The 27033-nt window shown below is 46.4% G+C and overlaps 1 protein-coding gene across 2 annotated transcripts in view; it reads left to right on the top strand.

The window, feature by feature from the left end:
* The window catches only part of HIP1 (huntingtin interacting protein 1), a 404747-nt gene that overhangs the window by 313944 nt on the left and 63770 nt on the right, over positions 1–27033 (top strand). For both annotated transcript variants that reach the window (XM_078679590.1, XM_078679591.1), the window contains 4 exons: positions 1510–1617; positions 3187–3323; positions 7059–7169; positions 26350–26408. In XM_078679590.1, the coding sequence (XP_078535716.1) occupies positions 1510–1617; positions 3187–3323; positions 7059–7169; positions 26350–26408 (415 nt within the window). The remainder of the gene's footprint in view (positions 1–1509; positions 1618–3186; positions 3324–7058; positions 7170–26349; positions 26409–27033) is intronic.

Genomic DNA, 27033 nt, shown 5'->3' with positions numbered 1-27033 from the left:
CATCCTCAAAGACAAAAAGTGGTCTTGGAACCTCTACCTGATGACGAAGGTAAAAAGCTAACTGCCCAGGCTGGAAGGTGACTACCTCTGCTGTCTACAACATTCATTCTATGGCATTGTTGGCAAGATACAACAGCTGTTATTGGAATAAAACTGAAAAAATGTGTCATCCTCTGGAACTAAGCAGGAGTAAGGCATGGGTAATTGTGGAAGAAGGGCAAACCATTGCTAACACCAGCATTTAGAACTGGTTAGACCAAACTGAGACAACTACTACATGCAAGGCTACAGGAACGTATTCTTAAGACATGTCTATCTAAACATAGCTATTCCACAAACTCTGTTGAACTTGAAGGTCACTCATTAACATTAGTCATTTTGATGACTATGGCTTCCTAATGGAATGGCATTTGAAAGAGGTATGTAAGAGAATGCTCCACATATCAGAGCACTTATCTGAATATGAGATGGGAACCAATACATGAATCGGGTGTTTGAGGCCCAACTAAGAAAGTACAATTTCATCTATCTGTCTCCTCTTTGTGTAGAGCAAGGGGACATCGAGGAAACATCTGTACCGTTTCACAAAGAGGTAGGTCCCAAACCTTCGCAACGTCTAAATGGTGTTAGTTCATAGCGTAGACAATACATGAAAGCCCACGCAAATTTATCTACCTTATGTTTCATACTGAGGTAAGCACAAAGGACGTCCCATTTCAGAGTTCGGAATTGCCATATGGATAGTATAACAAGCAAAGAGTTGCTTGTAACACCTAAATCCCACTCCACGGAGGGCAGAGAGACAACAGTTGACTTTATCAAACATTCCATTCGGAATATTTGGGGCACTGGAGTGACCCGTAATGCATAATTTCACATCACAACACTATATGTATAGAAGTTTAAGTGAGTTTGAAGGAGAAAGTGATGCTTGGTGATTTGTACAGGACTGCGTCAACCTCTATACTGCGGCCAACGTAGGCCACTGCTTGTTGCTCTAAGTATGGTAGGCAAAGGTAAAACAAACAATCTCATACTCCTAAAAACACATTAGTTACCTACAACAATCGTTTTGGCCACTTAAATAATTATAGATTCACATGCAGCCCAACCAGCCTCCTCTAAAGATCGAGAATAATTCCAAACAAAGTAGTAAGCCGCGAGCATAGAAAAGTGTCATGAATTAGTTTATGTGAATTAGAATATGTCTGAAGGTACTGCCAGCAAGAGAACTACTTTGAGGAACACTGTGTTGTAAATCCAGTGAGCAGCAGTATAATGAGATTTGGTGAGTGGTTTGACTTAAGAGTAGTGCACAGATGCTGTACTACTTGTTAGATTTTAGTTGTAACTGTGAGATGCTTAGAAAAGATCATTCGATCTTCGAGGTAGCCTCTTAATTAGTATGCTTTGATATTTCTGTTGAAGCAAATTGTAGATCTCTGTGATTGCTGCTCGTGTTTGCTGGTGCAATAAACTCTCTGCTTTGTTTTGCTGAATGGCTCCAAGATGTGAATGACTTACTGCGAGCTGTGACCCTCTTTGCCCATCTGATGTCTGACACCATCCTGCAAGGCAGTGCCACCTCTCACACGGCGCCGATGGAGCCAGCAGATCGTAAGTATAGCGACTACCATACATGTGTATGATGACCTGCATCAGACACCTGTAGGTTGGGTGATAGGCGGCTATGGGTAATTACGATTTAACCTGTCAACGTATAAATTCTCCCTTATGAGCATAAATAATGTGTGTGTGAGAGAATATTATTACTGCATAAATACATTAGTTTCTAAATTCTAAAGTTTTTTAAAGGAGTCTAACAGGACCCATAATTAAATGTACATTGCAAAGGCAATAATGCTTGAGAGGCGTAGGGGTTGCAATATTTCTTCCCTAAATAACATGCTCCCCGCCTACGTGCCCTATCGCAATCTACTGCCCCTTGAATAAGGAAGACCACTCAAGGAGGTAGAACCTTATCATTTGTAGGTGCAACCCTGGGATAAACTGCAGACCTCACTCCCCACCTGCCCGTCCAATTTGTGTTTTTTAGGAGACATCTGAATGTTCAACTGTTCGCTTTATAATTTCCTTTTCTATCAATAGGTCTGAGAGTTAAAACACCGCGCCAGGACTCCCCACGTGGGATAGCAGTTTGTGCTTTGCAAAAGTGTCAGTCACTCAATAAATCGATCTACATGGGAAGCAGTTGAAAAATGCTAACAGTAATTCCAAATATGAATTATAATTAATTAATTAGATGGTTGGACAAAAATGCATAGTAAGCTACAAAAAAATGAAAGCTGTGTGAAAATCAATTACAGATATTAGATGAGAGTAATTCAATTGAGCGCAAGGTTGACATGAGAACTCAATAATTGGAAGGATCCACAGGATTGGCTGTAGGTGCTCCATTCAAGGCCAGGTCATCGTCCTAGGTGGGAGTGTTGTGGCTGTGCTGAAAGACATAGCAGAACTTGGGGATTGGAAAGGCGCTGCATTTAGTTGCAGCAGCAGAAAGAGTTGTGAGTGGTGTTGTTGTACTGGCAAAACATTTGCATCATGGTAGAGCTGCTCTCTGGTTGGCCCTGGGCGAGGAGGGGCTGTTTTAACTTGCATAGGGTGAGACTGAGTTCATGAAAGGTAGATGTATTGATGTGTTACAAAACGGTGTCCACCGTGGCCCGAAGTGTTACATTTATTTTACATTTTCTCTAGTACTGATTACGGGAAATGATTGGTGTTATTCTATTGCTGTGGATGATGCTTTAGTTAAGAAAATGAGACTGCAGTGAGGGCCATTACAATAGTGACTATTTTTAGTGTGCACACCACACTTCAAATTAATCTCACACACTGAGGATATTTCTATCTGTTTCAGTGGTACACATTTTGCTGATTGCAGGATGATTCAGAGGTTCCTGCATCTGAGCTGCATCTCACTGATCTGCATTATCTGTATTTTTGTATGGTAGAGATGATGGTGAAGAAATGTGTACTGCAGCTTGGATGGGGGGCTGTGGTGTGTGTGTTACAGCTTAGAAAGATGGAACTAATCATGTTGTGCTGTGCAATTTATTTGGTACTAATGGAAAAATGGTGAGGAGGATCATGTCGGCGTTACCATTCTGGCAATTTATGTCGTACTGGTCTGGCTAAACTGACTTTTTTGCTTTCTTGCAGTTTTGTTTGAAACCTGCAAACAGTGTGGCAGTGATGTGCTGTCTTACCTTTCCTTGCTGAAGCATGAGTCCACGTTGGGCAGTGGGGATTGTGAAGCTGTTCGAGATTGCCTCAACAGGATTATCTCTATTGGTGAAGTAAGAAGCATCTAATCATCGTTCAACATTTATTAGATGGTTCAGGGCATGGAAAGTGACTGTATGTGGCTGCTTTGTTTTCTTTGTGTTTTTACAGTCACTTTTGGTGTCTCTTGTGATGGAGAAAATATGTTCTACCCTAGTTGTTATTGAAAAATTGTAAGGAATGACAAACATTGAGTATGCAGTTTTGTTTTTCATGATTACGAGAGAGATGAGTGTGTTCATTATTCCAAATTCAGGCCAATGCACACAGATTTGATTCAGCACTCTTATGGCTACAGTTCACAGGATATGGATCTTACCTGACAGGGAGGGCTCTATCAGATGTTAAAGGGGCAAAAGAGACATATTTGGGAATAATAATCCGGTTTGAAAATGTAATAAATCATGGTTTCGTAAATTTACAACCATAATAACAGTTAAGAAAAACTGTTATTATGGTTGAAAAGACACAGAGTCTCTGTAGGACTACCACGTTTTGGAGTCAGAACAAATTTAATTTAAAGGATTAAATACAATCTTGGGCTGTAGAAAGGTCCCAAATAATTACTCTGTCATGTTGAACCTGGAGACTTCATGTTATGCCGGTGACAAAGCAGTCACCAAATGATTTGCTAATCAAATGACAAAACATATTTTTGCTTCATAAGAAAGAGTATTTTGATGATGCTATAAAGGCATATAAGATGCCAAAGAAAAAGGCAAAGAGAGCGAGTTGAGCCAGAGACTACAGATCACACAACCAAGTCTGCAAAATCTCCACAGGTTGCAAGCATGAGGAGAAGGATGAAAGATGGGGAGTAGAGATGGTATTACAAACAAAGGAAAGTGAAGATAATTTGCATGAGGATCTGGAGGAGGAGCAAATATAGGACACCCGATAACCACAGCTAAACAATTGTACAAGCTCTTAACCCAACACAGAAATATTGCCAATGCTTACCATCGTTATTTAAGTATAGTACAACATGGTAAGTACATTTCTAAACATCCTACATCAGCCTATGCAGTTGAGATCAGCAGAAATGCATGGCACATCCACAAGATAACTCTGTACATCGAGGCACATGTCGAACCAGACTTCCTAATAGTATCAGCAGTAAAAAAAAGATCTTGCAAAATTCTGCAGTTACTGCGATCCCTGCACTGCATAAAAAAGTAAAGCTGGGTGCAGGAAGTAAAAAAATGGACAGGTCTGCAGCTGTTAAATGCTGTACAGCAATTGCCACAGTTGTTAAGGACACCAAGAAGGAAAGAAATTGAAGAGTTAATACGACATGTTCTCGGTAAGCTTAAAAAGACAGTTAGTTATTGTTTTAAAAGTAAAAACCATCCCCAGTACCTGTTTTAAACTTTTGCCTCATGTGGCAGATGCCACAAGCAGACTGGTGGGTAAAGGCTCAGTACAAAGAAAGCATCAGTGGTTTAAGGGTTAAGATTGTTAGCCTGAAGTTAAATCAAAAATAGTAGCCTATCCATTGGCCAGTTAGCGTATCCCTAATAAAGATAAAAATATGGCTGGAACCAGGGGAGCATTACAGATTAGGAAAACATACTGTAGGTGAGTGCCAACTCCAAGAAAACCTCAGGGCTGAGAGCAAAAATGGGTAGAAAAGGTACTGAGTGCAACAAACATTGGGCGACAATTGTCGACCATTGCTTGACAATATTCTACAAAATATAAACTTTCCTTTTGTTGAAGGGGTAGTGGCAGAGACCAAAACCAAAGAGGTTCCGAAAATTCTGGAAAGTGGCAGATTGAACCCCACAACCATTGATTGGTAGGGGAAGTTTGAGACATTACCTAACAAAAGGGTATAGATAACCTCAGGCAAATGAGTGCTATTATTGCGTAGAGTTGACACAACTGGAGCAGGTCCTTGAATTATTTTAGGTATGTGCTCTATCAGGCCTTTGTGGGTATGTGCATTTTGTTAAATACTTAAGGCTGCAAGGGTCTTTTGCTTTAAACTGGGTTAATATATCCAGAGCACTTTACATAGGGTTAGAACTAAACTGATGGTACTAAATCTCAAATGCTATGCCTCGATCCACACAATATATGCAATTACTGTGCTACCTGAGTAGTATGTTATGTGTTCTTAAATATAAATACAGTTTTAAATAATTAATTTACTTTTTAGTTTCATGGTTCTACACAAAATTATTCGTATGAAATCACTTCATGTTTGTCTCCTATTGGAGAAGTTCAAAATGTTATAGTCAAGGATGTTATACAGGAAGTTCCTCTGAAGGAGGAATATCAGGGGATATACGCTGTCCCGAATTCCTTTGGGATTTAAAACAGTTAGGTAAAGTTACTAAGCTTAAAGGCAGCCTGAGTAGATGTTCTACCAATACTATGGGAACATTATGCATCCACCTGAAAGGGATTGCTGTTTTACACTTGGAACCAAAAATACATGGCTTACAAGGCAAACTGAACTGTCTTATATGACTTGTACGATGTGGTTGTCAGCCACAAAGTGGAGAAACTTAAAATGTGGGTCATGGAACACCATTCTAAAGAGAAGAAAATAAGTTCACAATTCCATACTTTGATGGTTACAGCAGAAACATGATGGGTGCACATTTAGACAGTATATACATACAGGGTTGGGTGGAATCTAGAACTGTTAACAAAGCAAATCGGGTTATTGGAGTTAAAATCAGTATATGTGGAGTTTAATTCAGTACCATTGCAAGATCCCTTGTAGAGGCAATTTAATTATGTTAAACTTGAGCAGGTAAAACACTGGTAAAGCGTCTTAGAGCGCCTTCAGCGAGAATGAAAAGGGCTTTTTTGGCTTACACTGGAAATGAAATGCTTAATGACACGTTTGCAGCAGCAACATGGTCTTTGGCACACACATTTAGAAAACATTGTATCGATTCTCAGTCAAGAATAAAAACTCAGTGAAAGTAGACGGTTACAACATTTATCTTTTTGTGCTGTTTCTTAATAACTGTAATGGGGAGATATTGTTCCATAATCTTTGCACAGCATGTTAATCCTGAATAGACTCGCACAACAAAATAAGCTTATTGAAACACTACAACTTGAGCTTGAAACTGTTTTAAATTGACAATGTCCCCTCAGAGTGATTGGGAGTGGTACATAGTACAAGGAAGGTTTGATAATGTCCTCAATGCATTTTCAGAATATGGGTGGGGAAAGATGGTGGTTACGTACTGGGCATTGTGGATTTACAGTTGACTTCATCTTGAGCCATACTGGCTCTGCCTATGGTTAATGCAATATGAAACATGGAATAATATACCCTATGTGCATTGAGCTTCAAACTGCTAAAAAAGTATGTAACTAGTTTTTCCCACATCGTGTCTTATATGCCATGTAATGAAAGTAAACACCATCACTTGATGTCTGTGTCCTCTCGGTAGGACCCCATATTCTCTCATCATAGTCTCTGTGCCTTGGAGGGAAGTGACTGTAACCCATTATCTTCTGTTCCCTGACTGCAGTGGCAATGATTCTCACCTCTAATCCTGTGTATGTTGTAATGTTCCTTCTCATGGGTTGCGCTGTGTGCCTTTTCTGTAGAAGCTACAATTTTCATCTCTTGCCTTCTGTACCCTGTAGGAGCTGCCACTCTTGACTCTTGCAACTGTACCCTGACTGTAGGAGCTGTCCTTGCCACCTTTATTTATCTTCCTGCGTCCGTGTGTAGGGTCTGTGATTGTCTCTGCTTGTTTCTTGCGCCTTATGTACAGGAGTTGCGGCCCAAGGGCTTGGATATCAAGCAGGAAGAACTGGGAGACCTTGTAGACAAGGAGATGGCTGCAACGTCTGCCGCAATTGAAGCAGCTTCTGTTAGGATAGAGGTAAGCTTATGTTCCTTTATCTAATGCTGAATATTCCAGTTGGAAATCAAAGGTTCGAGGCATATGAGCTGCAGATTGTACACTTTTGCATATATCACCGTCTGATGTTGGGCTCGGATGTCTGCATGTTGTTTTAGTCTTCGAAGAAGTCTTGTAGTCACGAGGTTAGTTACTCCTCCTTCGGTCAACAGTGCGCATTGGCTTTGGCTCAATCGTTCGATTGTTTTTTTCCGCCATCGGGTTCGGATTTGACTTGCTGCGCTCCCGGTCAGTGTCGTTATCGAACCCACTTTCGACGCGCAAGCACAGCTAACCGGCGGTATTGTCTCGATCGCGTTTCTTTTGACGTGCACCCTCAACGACAGCTACGAAAAACGTTGACGCCTGCGAACTAGCGCAGGCGGTTGGGTATACCCACGCCGGTAAAGACGGACGACGATGGAATGAACTCCCTTTAAGAAAGTTCCTCAATGTGGTGCTAAATTCCCACACTCGGTCCTCCATCCTGTTTGTAATCTATGCCTCTCTCCAGAACATCGAGAGGACGACTGTGAGGCTTGTCTATCCTTCAAGTCTAAGAAAACCACCCGTGATTGTCGAGCTCGACGCTACGAGATGTCCTGACGCACATGTTCCATTCCAGACATCTTCCAGGGCCAGGCGCCGAAGGACTAACAAAAGCCTTCCAGCTCGAGCCAGCCACCCGGTCCTGAAAAACCATCTTCGGCACTGAAGCAGCCGGAAAAGCTTTCGGCACTGAAGCAGCCGGAAAAGCTTTCGGCATGAAGCAGCCGGAAAAGCTTTCGACACCGAAGCAGCCGGAAAAGCTCTCTGCACTGAAGCAGCCTCACAAGCTCTCACCACCGAAGCACCCGGAGAAGCTCTCGGCAACGAAGCAGCTGGAGAAGATCTTGACTTTGAAGCAGCCGGATAAGACCTCGGCACCGAAGCAACAGGATAAGACCTCAGAGCCGAAAACATTAAAAGATAAGCTTCCCACAACTAAGCCGCCTAAACAAACCCCTCCGGAGCAGAGACAACCGGCATCGAAGGTCTCGGAGCCAGGGAAACCAGTTTTCAAGGAGAAATCATCCACATCAAAGAAAACTGTCGATGCCGAAGAACTTTTTCTCCCTGATCCAAAGCAAACCACCATTTTAATCCTTCCAAAGACTGGTCACATAGTTACCAAGCTACCTACAAAAAGGAAACCAGAATATTTACCACAGGCACCCTTTCCTCTAAAGAAGATACATATGGCTACTAATACTTCACGACCACCTTCACCCCCTCCACCAATTAACCCTAATTTACTCATTTCTCCACCACATTCTCCACAACCAGAGGATAATGATGATGCACTTATGGCGTCTCAAGCTGCAAACTCATAGAAGATAGCCAACACACAAGCCCTTCTGGCAAGGTATGACGAGCTAGAAACCCTCATTCAACATCTACCACAATAATATAAGGACAAAGCCAATGACCTTATACAAGAAGGCAAACTAATCACCAATACATCCATAAAATGCACGCTAGACGCAGCAGACACTGCGTCCCGTGCAATAAATACCTGGCTCAGAGTATCTGGGTTCAAACAAGAGGTACAAAATACCATTCTCAATCAACCCTTTGACCAGGAGCACCTCTCTGGCCCTGCAGTGGACACATCCTTAGAAAATATAAACAAGCATTTACAATGCAACGGTTTCGCCTTTGGAAAAGTTAGAGCTATTGGCATTGTAAATGACAAAATTTGTATTTATGTGTTGGTTTTGAAAACAGATAAATAAATGGCATTGTCATTTACATTGCCAATAGCTTAATCTCTCGCAAATGTGAGACCTATTGTACCCTATGGACGAGCTCAGCAGACAGCAATTACTACCACACACACACACCCAGAGCCAGCCACACACACCCAGAGCCAGCCACACACACACACCCAGAGCCAGCCACACATACACACACACACACACACACACACACATACCCAGAGCCACACACACACTAGGCAATTTACATCATTTTTAAAGTTTAGAACACAATCTCAGGTTTCAGCAGCAGATGACAAGAAAGAATCCACTGGGGGTAGGGGACCACATGACCCCCTCCCCGGGCCGATTTCGGCCCAGGGGCCCCATTCCCCAGACTTATCCCAAAGGGGGATTTTGACTGCTTTAGCTTGCTGAAAGTGGAGTGTCTGCTGTGGCTTGGCTGGAGCAGTAAAAACTCCCGCCATGCCACAGGAACAGCTATGTCCCGGGGTGGGTACCCCGGGACATAGCAGGAGCCGGCCCTGTGGGGTAGTGGCCGCAGGGCCATCCATGGCTCCAGGAGAGGGCCCTCCTCCCATTTAAAAAAATTATATTTGGCCCCAGGGATGTGGTTGTTCCCGACTCCCAGGGGGTCCATGAGGCATACCCATTACAAAATTAAATAACCCCGGGGAGGTGGTACTCTCCTGAGCATGGGGAGTCTGCGAGACTCCCCAATTTATATTACAATAGTCCTGGGGAGGTGGCGGTTCTTGAAGCACAGGGTCCATGAGACCCCCACCCCCCCATTATTTAGATCATTAATGGATGCATGCCCTCGGGACCTTGCCCACCCAGAGGACTTAATAATAGACAAGCATGGGAGACTGCTTCTCTTTTTTTTGCCGGAGCCACAGCTCCAGTCGCCATTTTTTTTCTCAAAACTTTTTGGGGCCTTGAAGGGTTCCCTCCACCCCCCAAGAGGCCTAGAGGGTCAGGGTATTCCTATCCTGCCCTCTTCTTTATTTTATCAGTTCAAGCCAAGTTCCAAGATGGCTGCTAACACTTCCTGGTTTGAAATGTTGGCAGCCAATCATATTTGAGCATAGGGACGTTCGGATTCTTGGAGGATCCGCGTTCCTATATATACAAATTGGGATTTTCCTTAATATCGCCAAAACTACTACTTGAATTTACACCAGTTCACAAAAAAGGAGGCTTTCTGGACCAACACCCACCTCTCTGCTAAATCTGGTTAGGCGGTTCAGGCTGTCGTCGTGTTAAAAAATTCCTATGGGAATTAACATGAGAAACGCACATTTTTTGATCCCCTCCCTCTTTCTCTCTGCCCCCCTTGACGGATCACCCAAAACTTTCCATTCACAACAAGAATTACTAAATCCACCACGCCAAAGATATAGGCAAGTCAAAAACATTTTACTAATGGAAACTAGGTCAAAATTATAACTACCTACTGTTGACTGCGAGTAGGTAATATATACATATAGATTTTTTATGAAATGGTAGTGACAATAAATGTGGTGGAAAAACATTATTTAGAGCGACACATATTAACAAGTTTATTACTAAAAGGTAAAAGTAAAAATCAAGATTACTACCCCAGTAGAGCACAACTGACTTGAGCAAAGCACAGTTTACTGCCTCACAGACTGTGAATAGTCATTGATTTGCACAAGGAAATAACATCCCGAATATTCACTCGTCAATATGATTTTACATTACTGCATAAATGTAATCCTTTGCGTGCTGTTTTTTTGATAAACCAAATGCACATGAAAAAATGTCATGGCAAAAACTAGATTTGCAGTGGCACTAGGTGTAGTGCGCTATTCACTACCACAGTTCAGGGAAGGGAGGTGTTGGAATTAGGTAGCCTGGCCTAGGGCAAGACTAACATAACAGAGGCACAGTGTAAAGGTTGCAGACCACCAAAAGTAACTCCACGCAATAGCACTCAAAAAGAAAACTCTACACCAAAATTATGTGAAAATACGTGCTGCTTTATAAAAATAATATGCTCTTTAGTTTCAACTTATACAGTGTAATACATTTCAGTTCTTCTCCAGAATAGCGATTATACCTTTGATTTAGAGAAGTAATTAGTACTCTTCCTTCTGTGGAGAAAATTACAGTTCAAAGCATACAGATGTCAAGGATTCAATATGGCTTCCTTTAGAGATTTAAAGATGTCCCAACAGAATTACACTAAGCAGTGTCACTTTGCATTACTAAACAGTGTCATCAATAGATCATCACATTAGTCTGCCAGGTCACTGATTACTCCCTCACCACAGGGCTAAGATCTCTCACCCCTTATCCACCCCTTAATGCAGGGCTAGAATGCACACGCACAGTTTAGTGCAGGAATTCCACACGTTCACTATTCACTACAACAATGGCTATAAGGATTTGAAGGGGTTTCCCTGTAATCAGAACAGTCAGTGCACTTTTCTCACTTCAGCCTAGGTTTCCCTCTGATGACTTGCTTAATATCTGCTTCCCTAGACTTTGTAGAGCGTTAAGTTGGGGAGCTGAAGTTAACCTCCCTCACACCTTCTCTGGCACAGTTTAAATGTAAGTTGACTGGTGATCAAGGCACCTAATTAGGCATTAGTACATGGGAGAATTTACCACACCAGCAAGGGCTCAGCCCTATTCTTCCTCACACCTCCCTTTCCTCCTTACTGTATTTGAATTTCTGGTCCTGCCCCAGTCCACGGGGGGTAGGGCTCTCAGTCGGCACCACCGAACAACCCCAGTGGCAGAAGCAGCCACCTATCCCCGCCCAGCCAGCCTTTTGATCTCAGCGCTGGGGTGGGGAGGTTCAATCGTGATGACCCTTCGCTTCCTCACACTTTCTGAATCGAGCGCTGGGCAGGCTGACATCCGCTCGATCAGCGGAGGCTAAAGGTTCCCGCTCCTCTCTAGGCCAGCTCCGCTGAGGTGATTTGTGGCGCGCCGCCTCTCACCAATCGGCACTCGCGCCTCACGGGGGCAGACCTTAGCTGCGCAGCTGCAGGGGGATTAGCGGCACCGCCGGCACCGCCTCCTTTCGTCGGGAGACACTCGCTCCTGCTCTTGCGCGGGGGGGGAACAGCGGCTTACTTCCTCTTCCGCCGCGCAGTTTGGATAACGAGCGACAGCGCTCTCCTGCCGACTGCACTCCTTCCCAGGTTCCTCACATCCTTCAGGACACCGACGCCTCAGGCTCCCGAGGATATCCAGACAACCCAGGCACCGCTCCTCTCAACCGGGTAGGTAAGGGCTTCAGCAGGAAGGCGGGGAGCCAATTAGTAACCCCAAGAGGGAACGAAGGGGTGAAGGTGGGACACAGCCGTCTGGGGAAAGGTCCAAAGTCCCTGGTTACTTGACTGGACCAGATCGATTTCAGGCCAATGGTAGGGTTCGGTCAGCAGCACAAGGGGGAACGTCCTCTGAAAGATGCTGTCAGTTAATGAAACCAACTAGCTTCTCCTAGCGCGTCCTCCTCCTCACACTGCAGCCTCTCTCCTCTCACACTGGACTACACAAAATGGCCTCCTGCTCCCTGCCCTTTTATAGCCTAGCCTCACAGAGTCCAGTAGGGTCCAGAAGGTTCTGGAAGACCTAATGTTATCCTATGGGGCTGACTATGGTGTGGCAGTTGGTGACAGTTAGGGCCCTCCATTTTGTGACAACATGAGGTTTCCTGACAGCACAGGCCTCTGGGCCTGAGGTAAAAGATTACAAGGGGGGGAAAGAACACCTATCCCCCTGGTCAGCACCTATAAAAAGTTAGTAGACAAAAAAAATTACCAAGGGTATGAGGGGCAAAAAGGGGACAAAATAAATAAAAATTAGGAGGGACATTGCCAAAAAGCCAGACAGGTCTAACACGCGTCCCCCCCAGCTGAAAGTGGGGAGAACTACCCAACCCCTTGGGAGTCCTCATCACTAAGGCGGAAATACCTGGAGAGACCGTCTGCATTGGCGTGGTCCACTCCAGGCCGATGTTCCACCCGAAAGTCCATTCCCTGTAGGGAGATGGACCACCTCAACAACTTGGGATTTTCCCCCTTCATCTGCATTAGCCAACGAAGGGGTCGGTGGTCAGTCTGAACCAGGAAGTGCGAGCCAAAGAGGTATGGCCGCAGCTTCTTCAGAGCCCACACCACCGCAAAAGCTTCCCTCTCAATTGCACTCCACTTCTGTTCCCGGGGAAGCAGTCTCCTGGATAAGAAGACTACAGGCTGATCCAGGCCCTCTTCATTTAGTTGCGATAACACTGCCCCAATGCCATGTTCGGATGCATCTGTTTGCACAATAAACTCCTTGGAGAAATTGGGAGCCTTCAGGACCGGTGCTTCGCACATTGCCTGCTTCAACTTTTCAAAGGCTTGCTGACAAGCCTTTGTCCAAACTACCCGTCGAGGTTGTTTCCTAGAGGTGAGCTCTGTGAGGGGCGCTACAATAGTAGAATAGAACCCCTTCACAAAGCGACGGTAGTAACCTGTGAGGCCCAGGAAAGCTTGGACCTCAGTCTGTGTCTTGGGGGGTTCCCAGGCCATGATTGCCTCAATCTTTGCCTGTAGGGGTTGCACGGACCCCCTACCCACCAAGTGTCCAAGGTACACAACCGACCCCTGCCCAATCTGGCATTTGCTGGCTTTGATGGTCAATCCAGCTTGTTTCAGCGCCTGGAGAACTGCTTGCAAATGTTGCAAGTGGTCCTCCCAACTGCTACTGAAGACAGCAATGTCATCCAGGTAAGCAGCCGAGAAACCCTCCATTCCAGAGAGGACCTGGTTCACCAGTCGCTGAAATGTGGCAGGGGCGTTCTTGAGACCAAAGGGCATCACACAGAACTGGAAGTGTCCCTCGGGCGTGGAAAAGGCTGACCTTTCCCTTGCTCCATCTGTCAAGGAGATCTGCCAGTACCCTGAGGTGAGGTCAAAGGTACTGAGGTATTGGGCAGCTCCTAGCCGGTCAATTAACTCATCCGCCCTGGGGATTGGATGAGCATCAGTTTTGGTAACTGAGTTCAGTCCTCGGCAATCCACACAGAACCTCAGTTCTGGTGTGGTGCCCGGTGGGGCGGCTTTTGGGACTAGCACCACCGGACTGGACCAAGGGCTGCTGGACGGTTCTATCACTCCTAGCTCCAACATCTTGGCAACTTCGCCATGGATGCTAGCCTTCACCTTGTCCGACAGCCTATAGGTCTTGGATTTCACTGGGGGGCTGTCTCCTGTGTCCACATCATGGGTACACAGGTGGGTTCTTCCTGGGACAAGGGAAAACAGTGAAGAGTACTGCCCCAATACCTGTCGGCAGTCCTCTCGTTGCTCAGGAGTGAGAGACGGGGAGAGAATCACTCCCTCCACCGACCCATCCTTCTCTTGACATGAAAAGAGGTCTGGGAGAGGTTCGCTTTCTGCCTCCTCAGCACCATCAGTCACCATCATCAGGATGACCTCTGGCCTCTCATGGTGGGGTTTGAGGCGATTGGCATGCAGCACCCGGAGGGGCTGCCTCGGGGTCTTAAGATCCACCAAGTAAGTGGCCTTACCCTTTTTCTCCAACACCTCAAAGGGGCCTGTCCAACGATCCTGAAGGGCACTTAGCTCTCCAGGTTCCATCACCCAGACTTTCTGGCCAGGCTCCAACTCCACCGGGTGAGCATTCTGATCATACCATTCCTTCATGACTGCCTGACTGGCCTCCAAGTTGTCAGCAGCCTGCTTCCACAACTTGGCCATCTGGCTTCTGAAGGCCAACATGTAGCTCACCACATCCTGGGGAGGTTTTCTGGGAGACTTCTCCCATCCTTCCTTCACCAGGCTGAGAGGCCCACGCACCGGGTGCCCATACAACAATTCGAATGGGCTGAAGCCCACTCCTTTCTGTGGCACCTCTCTGTAGGAGAACAGTAAGCAAGGTAGGAGGATGTCCCACTTCCTCCGTAAACTCTCTGGCAGACTTCTTATCATGCCCTTCAGGGTCTTATTGAACCTCTCAACCAGTCCATTGGACTGGGGGTGATAAGGAGTGGTGAACCGGTAGGTCACCCCACACTCCTTCCACATGGTCCGCATGTAAGCAGACAGGAAGTTAGTCCCCCTGTCAGACACAACCTCCTTCGGGAATCCTACCCTAGTAAAGATTCCCATCAGGGCCCTAGCCACCACAGGTGCAGTAACAGTCCTCAGAGGGATGGCCTCTGGGTACCGTGTGGCATGATCCACCAGAACCAGGATGAACCTGTGACCAGCTGTTGTTGGTGGATCCAATGGCCCTACAATGTCGATGCCCACCCTTTCAAAGGGGGTGCTAACGACAGGAAGTGGTTCCAGGGGAGCCTTTAGCTTCACCCCTGTCTTCCCACTGGCCTGGCAGGATACACATGTCCTACAGTATGTGTTGGACGCCGCTTTCATCTGAGGCCAGTAAAAGTGGAGAACAAGCCGTGCAAAGGTCTTGTCCTGGCCTAAGTGTCCTGCCAGTGGTATCGCATGAGCCAATTCCAGCAGAAAGGCTCGGTACTGCTGCGGGACCACCAAGGCCCTTGATGAGCCAGGTAGAGGTACCTTGGGTTCACTGTAGAGGAGTCCATCCTCCCAGTAAAGATGGTAGTGTCCCGTAACATCACCTGCTGCCTGGGCTTCAGCCTGACGCCTCAGTCCCTCAAGGGTAGGGCACTCCCTCTGCCCCCTACAGAATTCCTCTCTGGTAGGACCTCCCTCCACATGCCATTCAGCAGGAATGGGTAAATCCTCCAGAGAGTCTACTCCCCCCTCCACGGACTCCTGGCCTACCACCGCAGGTGGCCGATCTGTCACATGGGGCGTGGAAGCCGAAGCAGGCTGTCCCTGTCTCCGCTTCTGTCCCTTTTTGGCAGCGGGTTGGGCCATTGTTCCAGGCTCCAACCCAGGCGAACTCCCTCTCCGGGCAGTCGCAGACCGTGTGCTTACACAGGCCCAGTCAGGTGTACCCAGCATCGCAGAATGCGTCCGGTATTCCACCTCTCTCCAAGTGTTGTGCTCCATGTCATTCCCCAACAGACAATCAACTGGCACGGCAGGGCTTACGGCAACTCGAAGTGAACCTGCAACCCCTTCCCACTCAAAGGGAACCTCAGCCACTGGATAGTGGCCCATTCTGCCGTCAGCCATCGCGGCGGGGTGGAGTACATTAGGAACAACCTGCTCTGGAGACACCAGTTGACTTCTCACCATAGTCATACTGGCTCCTGTATCTCTCAGAGCCTCCCCTCTTTGGCCATTGATGGTAACCCATTGCCCATACTTGATAGTATTTGGGGGCACCTGGATCTTTGGCACCATCTCCCGCTCTCCCAGGGACACTAAGGTGACACCCGCCCACTCACCCCCCTTATCTAAGGGCAACTCCTCCCCGAGCGCTACACTAGCTACTCCCGGTGACTTTCCTCCGGTGGGAGGGGGTGGTCTCTTTGGGCATTTGACATCTCCTTTATAATGTCCAACACCACCGCATTCAAAACAGTGGAGAACCCTTGGCTGCTGGCTTTGGCCAGGATTAGGGTTTCTGGGCGGGTTTGCCCTCGGGGTGAAACCTGCTCCCTTACCTTGGAAATTATTTTGGGGACCTTTGGAGAACTCCTTCTTTTTATCTCCTCCCTCTTTCTTCTGGGGGGCGCCCTGTCCGGCTTTTTGAGAATCCCCTCCAGTCCCCTTGGAGGACACCCGGGTACTTGCCCAAGTGTCCGCCTCCTCTGCAAGCTTCCGGGGATCGGTCAGCTTGCTGTCCACCAGGTGTTGGCGCAACTCGGGAAAGCATTTCTCGAGGAGGTGTTCTTTCAAAAATAGATTGTACAGCCCCTCATAATCTTTTACCTCGCTGCCCTTGACCCAACCCTCTAAAGCTTTCTTGGCGTAGTCTAGAAAGTCTACCCAATTCTGGTTACTCATTTTGTGACTTCCCCTGAATTTTTGTCGGTACCGTTCAGGGGTAAGTCCAAACTTTTTCACCAGTGCCACCTTCATGACAGGGTAGTGGGTTTGCTCATCCTGCTCCAGAGCCAACAAGGTGTCTCTGCCAGCAGGTGGCATGTATTTATACAGCCCACCCCCCCAATGAGTTTCCAGGATCCCGTGAGCCCTTAAAGAAACCTCATAAGCGGCCAACCATTTGGCAATGTCATCACCTGGGGTGTAACTAGCAATGACATCTTTGGGTAGGTAGGGTCTAAATTCCCTGGTGTCTACTTTCTTTTCGCTGCCACCATTATCTGGAGTGGGAGGCCTTTGTATTAGGACCTGTAGGTCCATCTCCTTGAGGGTTCGCTCATGAGCTAACCTCCTTTCCTCCCTTTGCATATCCATCCTAGCTAACTCCAGCCTCATTCTCCTCTCCTCCCTTCTATCTTCTAGCTCGGCTTCGGTTAAACCCCTGTCTGAGACGCTGCTGCTTGCCCTTGAAGGTATCCTGGGACCTGTCAGAAGATTCCCTCTCCCCACTTGGTTCAGCGATGCAGCCTCAGTAACAGTGTCCCCTTCACCCACTTCAGTTTCTGGTTCTTCCCTCAAACGAGCTTCCACCCATGCCCTTATGCTTGTCAGCAATTCTCCTTTCTTGGCACCTTTGTTAAAAAATACCCCTTTCTGCTGACACCAATCCCTGAGTTGGGCCACAGTATTGGCTTCCAGCTCCTTAAGATTCACCTCCATCTTTGCCATGGAATGTAATTACTCGCAGGAGAAAACCACAAAGTGATCTGAGGTTAACCTCCACCCACCACCAGAAATAAATTTAGAAAAAACAAAAATGTAAATTAGGAGGGCCGCAAGGAGAAAACTCCTGGTGTAGGTTTAGTGTATTGCGTTGAATTACTAGTGAGTAGCTGCAACCAAGTCAGTAATCCCACCGCTAGGCACCAAATGTTGGAATTAGGTAGCCTGGCCTAGGGCAAGACTAACATAACAGAGGCACAGTGTAAAGGTTGCAGACCACCCAAAAGTAACTCCACGCAATAGCACTCAAAAAGAAAACTCTACACCAAAATTATGTGAAAATACGTGCTGCTTTATAAAAATAATATGCTCTTTAGTTTCAACTTATACAGTGTAATACATTTCAGTTCTTCTCCAGAATAGCGATTATACCTTTGATTTAGAGAAGTAATTAGTACTCTTCCTTCTGTGGAGAAAATTACAGTTCAAAGCATACAGATGTCAAGGATTCAATATGGCTTCCTTTAGAGATTTAAAGATGTCCCAACAGAATTACACTAAGCAGTGTCACTTTGCATTACTAAACAGTGTCATCAATAGATCATCACATTAGTCTGCCAGGTCACTGATTACTCCCTCACCACAGGGCTAAGATCTCTCACCCCTTATCCACCCCTTAATGCAGGGCTAGAATGCACACGCACAGTTTAGTGCAGGAATTCCACACGTTCACTATTCACTACAACAATGGCTATAAGGATTTGAAGGGGTTTCCCTGTAATCAGAACAGTCAGTGCACTTTTCTCACTTCAGCCTAGGTTTCCCTCTGATGACTTGCTTAATATCTGCTTCCCTAGACTTTGTAGAGCGTTAAGTTGGGGAGCTGAAGTTAACCTCCCTCACACCTTCTCTGGCACAGTTTAAATGTAAGTTGACTGGTGATCAAGGCACCTAATTAGGCATTAGTACATGGGAGAATTTACCACACCAGCAAGGGCTCAGCCCTATTCTTCCTCACACCTCCCTTTCCTCCTTACTGTATTTGAATTTCTGGTCCTGCCCCAGTCCACGGGGGGTAGGGCTCTCAGTCGGCACCACCGAACAACCCCAGTGGCAGAAGCAGCCACCTATCCCCGCCCAGCCAGCCTTTTGATCTCAGCGCTGGGGTGGGGAGGTTCAATCGTGATGACCCTTCGCTTCCTCACACTTTCTGAATCGAGCGCTGGGCAGGCTGACATCCGCTCGATCAGCGGAGGCTAAAGGTTCCCGCTCCTCTCTAGGCCAGCTCCGCTGAGGTGATTTGTGGCGCGCCGCCTCTCACCAATCGGCACTCGCGCCTCACGGGGGCAGACCTTAGCTGCGCAGCTGCAGGGGGATTAGCGGCACCGCCGGCACCGCCTCCTTTCGTCGGGAGACACTCGCTCCTGCTCTTGCGCGGGGGGGGGAACAGCGGCTTACTTCCTCTTCCGCCGCGCAGTTTGGATAACGAGCGACAGCGCTCTCCTGCCGACTGCACTCCTTCCCAGGTTCCTCACATCCTTCAGGACACCGACGCCTCAGGCTCCCGAGGATATCCAGACAACCCAGGCACCGCTCCTCTCAACCGGGTAGGTAAGGGCTTCAGCAGGAAGGCGGGGAGCCAATTAGTAACCCCAAGAGGGAACGAAGGGGTGAAGGTGGGACACAGCCGTCTGGGGAAAGGTCCAAAGTCCCTAGTTACTTGACTGGACCAGATCGATTTCAGGCCAATGGTAGGGTTCGGTCAGCAGCACAAGGGGGAACGTCCTCTGAAAGATGCTGTCAGTTAATGAAACCAACTAGCTTCTCCTAGCGCGTCCTCCTCCTCACACTGCAGCCTCTCTCCTCTCACACTGGACTACACAAAATGGCCTCCTGCTCCCTGCCCTTTTATAGCCTAGCCTCACAGAGTCCAGTAGGGTCCAGAAGGTTCTGGAAGACCTAATGTTATCCTATGGGGCTGACTATGGTGTGGCAGTTGGTGACAGTTAGGGCCCTCCATTTTGTGACAACATGAGGCTTCCTGACAGCACAGGCCTCTGGGCCTGAGGTAAAAGATTACAAGGGGGGGAAAGAACACCTATCCCCCTGGTCAGCACCTATAAAAAGTTAGTAGACAAAAAAAATTACCAAGGGTATGAGGGGCAAAAAGGGAACAAAATAAATAAAAATTAGGAGGGACATTGCCAAAAAGCCAGACAGGTCTAACAGGAGGGACTTCATGACCCTCTTGAGGCTTTGGCTCTCCAAGCCCCTCCCCCACTTTTTAATACTCAGATTATCAACATTGGAAAGATGACAGGATGAGCAGAGCAACTAAGAACTGAATCTGTGACTACAAATTGGAACCTAGATCCTGAGAATAGGTGCATTCGTACAGTGAGACACTATAAAGGATCCAGTCCTCGTTTTTAAACGGACTTAAACTTGATTGTCTCCAGCTATGAATCTAAATAATACTCAGGAGGTACAATGTACTTCAGAGGACATTTTCAAGTTGGAACAACATTTCAATGTCATCATCATCACTTCCACAGGCTGACTTTTGAAAGCTGTATGCTCCATGAACTGTAATGTGATCTCAATGCTCAGAACAGGAGGGAGGTTACAGGCTGTTAGTCCAAACGTCAAATTTTAACAGAACACTGCAAAACTCCTTCAAAGTCCAAAGGGCGACGGCGACGGCGACGGCAGAAAAGCGATACAACTATTCTAAAGTAGGAAACTGGCCCAAGTGAGCGAGACTTGTGTTATATCTGTTCATAATCATGGCTTTTGCACAATATGTTATTTGAACTTCTTTAAGATCATACAGACATCATTAACAAACAAATACTACACCTCAATAGCGTTAACTGTGATTAAACGCTGCATTAAATGCAGAAAAAAAGTATAAAGCCTGGGACTCCTGCAGAAAGATGCTGCTGCTGAGAAGAGCGGATTCAGGTATAAGCAACTCGGCATAAGTACAGGGAAACCATAATTAAAAGAGCTATTAACGGAGAGAGAGTCTAGAGGCAACAGGTTCATGTCAAAAACGCCCTTCAGCTACCTCTCTGCAGAGGTGAGGTGACCTGGATTCATTTACATGCAAACAACAACACCAGGCAAAGGATAATCTAGCCCGAAGAGATGGCGCTGCAGAATGTGCGCATTCCAATCCCCCACCCCCACAGCATTTCCTGCCTTGAAATTCAAATACCTGAGTACAGAGTCCAAGAGGGGGGAAAAAAGGCATTTCTTTCTTTCATCCGCACTCCCCGTCCCACAGCTATCCCCTTTCCAGACCATTCACCACTTGTGAAAACACGGAGGCAAACCAAAGCCAGCTAGGTAAACAAGCCAGGGGAACCAAGGCCGGTCCGCACAACTTACCAGGCGAAAAAAAAAGTAAAGTTCAACACCTATCGTGGGCACCATGGCACTGGCTCAGGCGGCGGATTACCTTGCTATTTTACAAATAAACGCTCCTCTCGGGCAGCTCCGGACAAGCCCCGGGCTGCATTCCTTCCTGATAGCTGTGACACTTCTCCCCCTCGCGAGCGGGCAGCCTGGGTCGCAGCTGCAAACACCCAGTCCTGGAAAAGCGCATTGTTAGGAAATCAGAGGCTGCCTATTTAATTTGCACACGCGCAAGCAATAGTGCATTCGTGCAACTGGGTGTCAAGAATAAGATGCACGTTTTTTTCTAGTTTCTGTGAAACCTAGTGGCTGCATTGCACTGCATTGCCTTTTCCCTTCTATATGGCCGGTGACTCTGCGCGCCGGAAGTTCGTCACTTCAGCATGCCACAACAATGCGGCTGTGACACAGCAGGATAGACAGAAAAGAGGGACGGCTTCAATGAAGGAGGGTAAATAGCGCAGCCATCTTCGAATGATGCCGCAGTGTACATCGTTAGACACCAGACAAATAATAACAAGAAGAGTATATGAAAATGTTCATAAAAGTAGAACATATATCTCTTAATGGGAGCTGCCGTTTTTGACAGTTTCTCCACTGCGGAACCTGTGGAACGGACGGCGGGAGGGGGCGGGAGGGGGCGGGAGTGGACACGGACGGCGGGAGGGGGCGGGAGTGGACACGGACGGCGGGAGGGGGCGGGAGTGGACACGGACGGCGGGAGGGGGCGGGAGAGGACACGGACGGCGGGAGGGGGCGGGAGGGGGCGGGAGTGGACACGGACGGCGGGAGGGGGCGGGAGGGGCGGCGGGAGGTGGCGGGAGAGGACCCGGACGGCGGGAGAGGACACGGACGGCGGGAAACGTGCACAGGACAGCGAGGGGGGGGGCGGAAAGGCACACGGAGGGGGCGGGAATGGACAGACTTTCAGTGAAAGGGGAGGGAACGGGAAAAAACGTAACTCCGCCCTGGGAAAAAATCTCGGGAACGCCCCCGAATCTGGTCCGCCCTTGACGGACAGATCTCTGTTCCAATGGCTAGCCTCCATTTATGGAGCTAGCCAATGGGACAGGGGGGCGTATTCCATTTTCCTTACTGGAAATCAAGAGATTTCTCTGGAGGCGGAGCTAAGAGCTCCGCCCTCCAGCGAAACCTAAAAAGGACACAGAGACTGCCAAGTCTATGGGAGCTTTACAGTCACCTTCTAACACAGGCTCCTTTCGGTGTTCCTTTTAGAGATCATTTACAGTCACCTTCTAACAGAGGCTCCTTTCGGCGTTTCTTTTATAGATCATACCACTCCTGTCGGAGGACGCCTCTCACAGTTCCTGCCTGTCTGGAATTCCTGCACAACAGACAAGTGGATAAGACAAATTATCCAGTATGGTTATTACCTGAAACTCAGTTCTACTCCTCCCAACATACCTCCCATACAGTGTCCAATGTCATCAGAACATCTGACACTTCTCAAACAAGAAGTTGTTGCACAATTACAAAAACATACAATAGAACCAGTTCCCTTGCCTCATCAAGGAACAGGAGTCTATTCCCTTTATTTTCTAATTCCAAAAAAGAAGGGCTCTCTCAGGCCAATACTAGACCTCAGACCGCTTAACTTCTACATCCAGACCACTTCCACATGGTCATTTTACAACAAGTTCTTCCACTACTTCAGGAAGGCGACTTTCTCTCCACTCTAGATCTAAAGGACGCCTACTTCCACATTCCCATTCATCCCGCTCACAGGAAATATCTCAGGTTTGTGGTAGATGGGCAACACTACCAGTTCAAAGTTCTAACATTCCGGATCACCACGGTACCCAGGCTTTTCACCAAGTGCCTCGCAGTGGTTGTAGCACATTTGAGAAGACGGCAAATTCATGTCTTCCCTTATTTGGACGACTGGCTAATGAAAAGCAAAATCCCACAACATATGTGTTCTACAGACACTCAGTACAATACAACTCCTTCACAGTCTGGGATTCACAGTAAATCTGGACTAACCCCATCTCCAACCGTCCACAATACAACAATATCTAGGAGCCACACTAAATACTTCAACAGCCATAGCATATCCCAACCAAGTCAGAATAACAGCTATACAAACACTAACTCAAAAATTTCAGCCACAACACTCACTACCAGCCCAAGTGTTCATGCAACTAATAGGGATGATGGCCTCTTGCATCTTTCTCGTTCCTCGTGCAAGACTACAAATGTGTCCACTACAAGAGTGCTTAGCACATCAGTGGAACCAGGCTCAAGGTCAGCTAACAGATCTGGTGTTGGTGGACGACCGCACCCATCACTCTCTGCAATGGTGGAACACACAAAGCCTTTCCAAAGGGCGGTCATTCCTCGAGCCAGTCCCACAGAAAGTGCTAACTACAGATGCATCGGTCACCGGCTGGGGAGCTCATCTTCAAACCTACACCATTCAAGGTATTTGGACTCCCCAACAAAAAACAATTTCACATCAACTACCTGGAATTGTTAGCAATCTTCCTAGCGTTGAAATCTTTTCAACTGCACCTTCTAGGCAAAGCTGTCCTGATTTGTACAGACAACATGACAGCAATGTATTACATACAAAAGCAAGGGGGGGCACATGAAGATGGGCCATTTTCAGCGCAAAATATACCTCCTGACAGAACATCTACCGGGGGTAATCAAATAGCGTATCTGCTCAGCCGTCAAGCACAACAGATCCACAAGTGGGAACTTCATCCTCAAGTTCTTCTTCCATTCTTGCACATGTGGGGACACCCAGAAATATTTCTGTTTGCCACACGCCTAAACGCAAAATGCCCAAACTTCACGTCCAGGTATCCACACCCATTGTCCAAAGGCAATGTGCTATGGATGAATTGTCCAGACAAATTTGCTTACACTTTTCCGCCTCTCCCACTCATTCTGGTAGTGGTGAAGAAACTGAAACAACACTCCCTCACAATGATCCTAGTTTCTCCAACATGGGCAAGACAACCATGGTTCACAACTCTATTAGAAGTAGTACCACAGCAAAAGCTACACCTCTCACCCAGACTTCTTACTCATACCCATGGAGAGATATGACACCCAGATCCCAATCAACTCAACCTTGCAATCTGGCTCCTGAAATCTTAGAGTTTGGCTACCTTAATCTCCCGCCAGACTGTATGAACATTATCAAAGAGGCCAGATGCCCTACAACAAGGGCATGCTATGCAGCAAAATGGAAGTGATTCACCATTTATTGCATGCACAACAAGATCAACCCACTAGATGCTTCCATTCAGAACATCATCTGTTACCTCTTGTATCTACAACAATGTAAATTAGCATATGCATCTATTAGGTTACATCTAGCCACCATAACAGCCTACCTACAAAATAGACAACACTTGTCTTTGTTTAGAGTCCCCGCTATCAAAGCTTTTATGGAAGGACTTAAAAGAATAATCCCACCAAGAGCCCCACCCTCTCCGTTGTTGAACCTAAATGTAGTCCTTACCAGACTAATGGGTCCTCCTTTTGAACCTCTCCACAAATGTGAACTATGGTTTCTCACTTGGAAAGTAGCCGTTTTGGTTGCTATCACATCTCTCAGAAGAGTAAGTGAACTCCTGGCATTAACCATACAAGAACCATTTTTACAGATCCATCACAACAAAGTGGTTCTTAGAACTAACCTAAAATGTTTACCTAAAGTAGTATCTGCCTTCCATCTAAACCAGTCTGTTGAACTCCCAGTATTTTTTACCTCAACCAGACTCAGTGGCAGAAAAGGCTCTACACACCTTAGATGTTAAAAGAGCAATACTCTACTACATTGAAAGAACAATATCCTTTAGATAAACAAAACAACTTTTTGTGGCTTTCTCCCCACCTCATAAAGGTAATCCTATTTCCAAAACAGGAATTGCTAGTTGGATTGTAAAATGCATACAAATATGCTACATCAAAGCTAAACGCACATTAATCATTCCCACTACGGCTCATTCTACACGCAAAGTAGGGCTTCCATTGCATTCTTAGGGAACATTCCCCTAGATTATATATGCAAAACAGCAACTTGGGCTACACCACACACCTTCACAAAACACTATTGTGTAGACGTGAAGGCAAAACAACAAGCTAGTGTGGGCCAGGCTGTACTAAAAAAACTATTTCAAACTACTGCAACAGATACAGGTAGCCACCGCTAAGGAGGTAACTGCTGTATAGTCTATGCAAAAGTGTACAATATGCAGCTCATATGCCTCGAATGGAAAATTCTACTTGCCAGTATGCATCTGTTCTTGGCATACAGAGCTGCAGAGTTGTACACGCCCATCTGCCTCCCCATATACCTCTATTTGTTTCAGTATTATCTTACTTAGATACATTACGCATGGACATCTTTCTATTTCTCACTACTCCATCTAACCCTAGTGGCAAAAACAATCTAACGATTGAGCCGATGCCTATGCGCACTGTCGAACGAAGGAGGAGTCACCAACCTCATGACTACAAGACTTTTACGAAGACAAAAACAACATTCAGACATCCGAGCTCAACACCAGATGGCGATCTATGCAAAAGTGTACAACTCTGCAGCTCTACATGCCAAGAACAGATGCATACTGGTACGTAGCATTTTCCTTAGTACGGAGCAGCTTACTGCATAGCATGATCCATAAACTCATCTCAGCACAAGGAAGCCTAGATAGCGGCTGATTATTGTGTTTCCATTTTTGAGCGTCAAAGGGATAATTCTTCTCATTAAAACCCTTTCATCTAACTCACCAACTTACTGTTGCAAATTGCACAGCGGTGTTAGTAAGATTATATACAGTGTTTGTTATTTTTCAATGTATTCTTTCATGCAATTTGCTGATCTGTCTGATTTCAAAGATTCAATAAAAATAATACTCAAACAAAAATAGTTTACCTGGGTGAAGGGCAGTTTACATGTAAGAATGCCACACATGCAATCTGACTGCAAAGTCAAAGCAATGCTTTTGCCACTTAGAAGTGTCTGAGGATGATGTGTTAGAGACCAGATTAGACTTTCTTTACTTTGTATTCAATCCAAGGACCTTCAGTGAATGATTACCTCGCAGCAGAGAAGTGCTTACCATTCTAGAGAGGGTACTTATGTGCTGAGCAGAGTCCTGCATTGATGAAAGTTGTTTGCTAGCAAAAGGTTTTTTACGTCCTTGAAAATAGTAGGTAGTTTGCGCCACTTTAGTGGCCATACATGCAGATGTTTCTGGAATTACTCTGTCTACCACTATTTCATCTTCCTGCTTTCTATCTCTTTTGTAATAGGAAATGCTGAGCAAGTCACGTGCTGGAGACTCTGGAGTCAAACTGGAGGTGAACGAGAAGTTAGTATTGGCACCCACCTCCTCCCCTCGCTTTCCACAATCCAGACTAAGATAGATTCCTCTCACTCCGCCAACGTGCTCTTCATTCAGCCATTCAGCCATTTTATCTCTTCGAAGTACACATCTTCTTGGATATTGCATGCATAATCCAAGGCACACAATGTTCTTGATATGACGACATTGGAAAAAGCGTTGTGGTCAGCTTTTTTCTACTCTTCTGTTAGAACTACCCATGGTGCCCACTTTGACAACTGTGCAACAAGGGGTTAAGTTCAATCCAATGGGCTACTGTTATTTTTATACAAACTGCTTGGACAGACATCCAGGACTAGGAACAGCACGACAGTAATCCATGGTCTAGAATACCAGTTGATAGGTCGTGCCTCAGTCTAATGGAATTGAAAGTCTGTGAAAGGATCTAATCTCCCATGTTACAAAGAGTGCAATCTGCTACTTGATCGAAATATGGTGGTCAAAGCATATAAATCCCCTAATATGTATAACGTACTTCAAACCTGACCAAGTTACTGCATTGTTAGAGAGAGGTATCTGTAGTTTGAAAAGAACCTAAACCAAGTCAAGGGCTTGATCCAGTTAATCAGACTGAGGCACATTCTTACCCAGA

This window comes from Lissotriton helveticus, chromosome 3_1, assembly GCF_964261635.1.
Source record: "Lissotriton helveticus chromosome 3_1, aLisHel1.1, whole genome shotgun sequence".
Classification (NCBI taxonomy): Eukaryota; Metazoa; Chordata; class Amphibia; order Caudata; family Salamandridae; genus Lissotriton; species Lissotriton helveticus.
The sequence above is the reverse complement of the archived record's forward strand: the minus strand, read 5'-3'. Positions and strand labels throughout refer to the sequence as shown.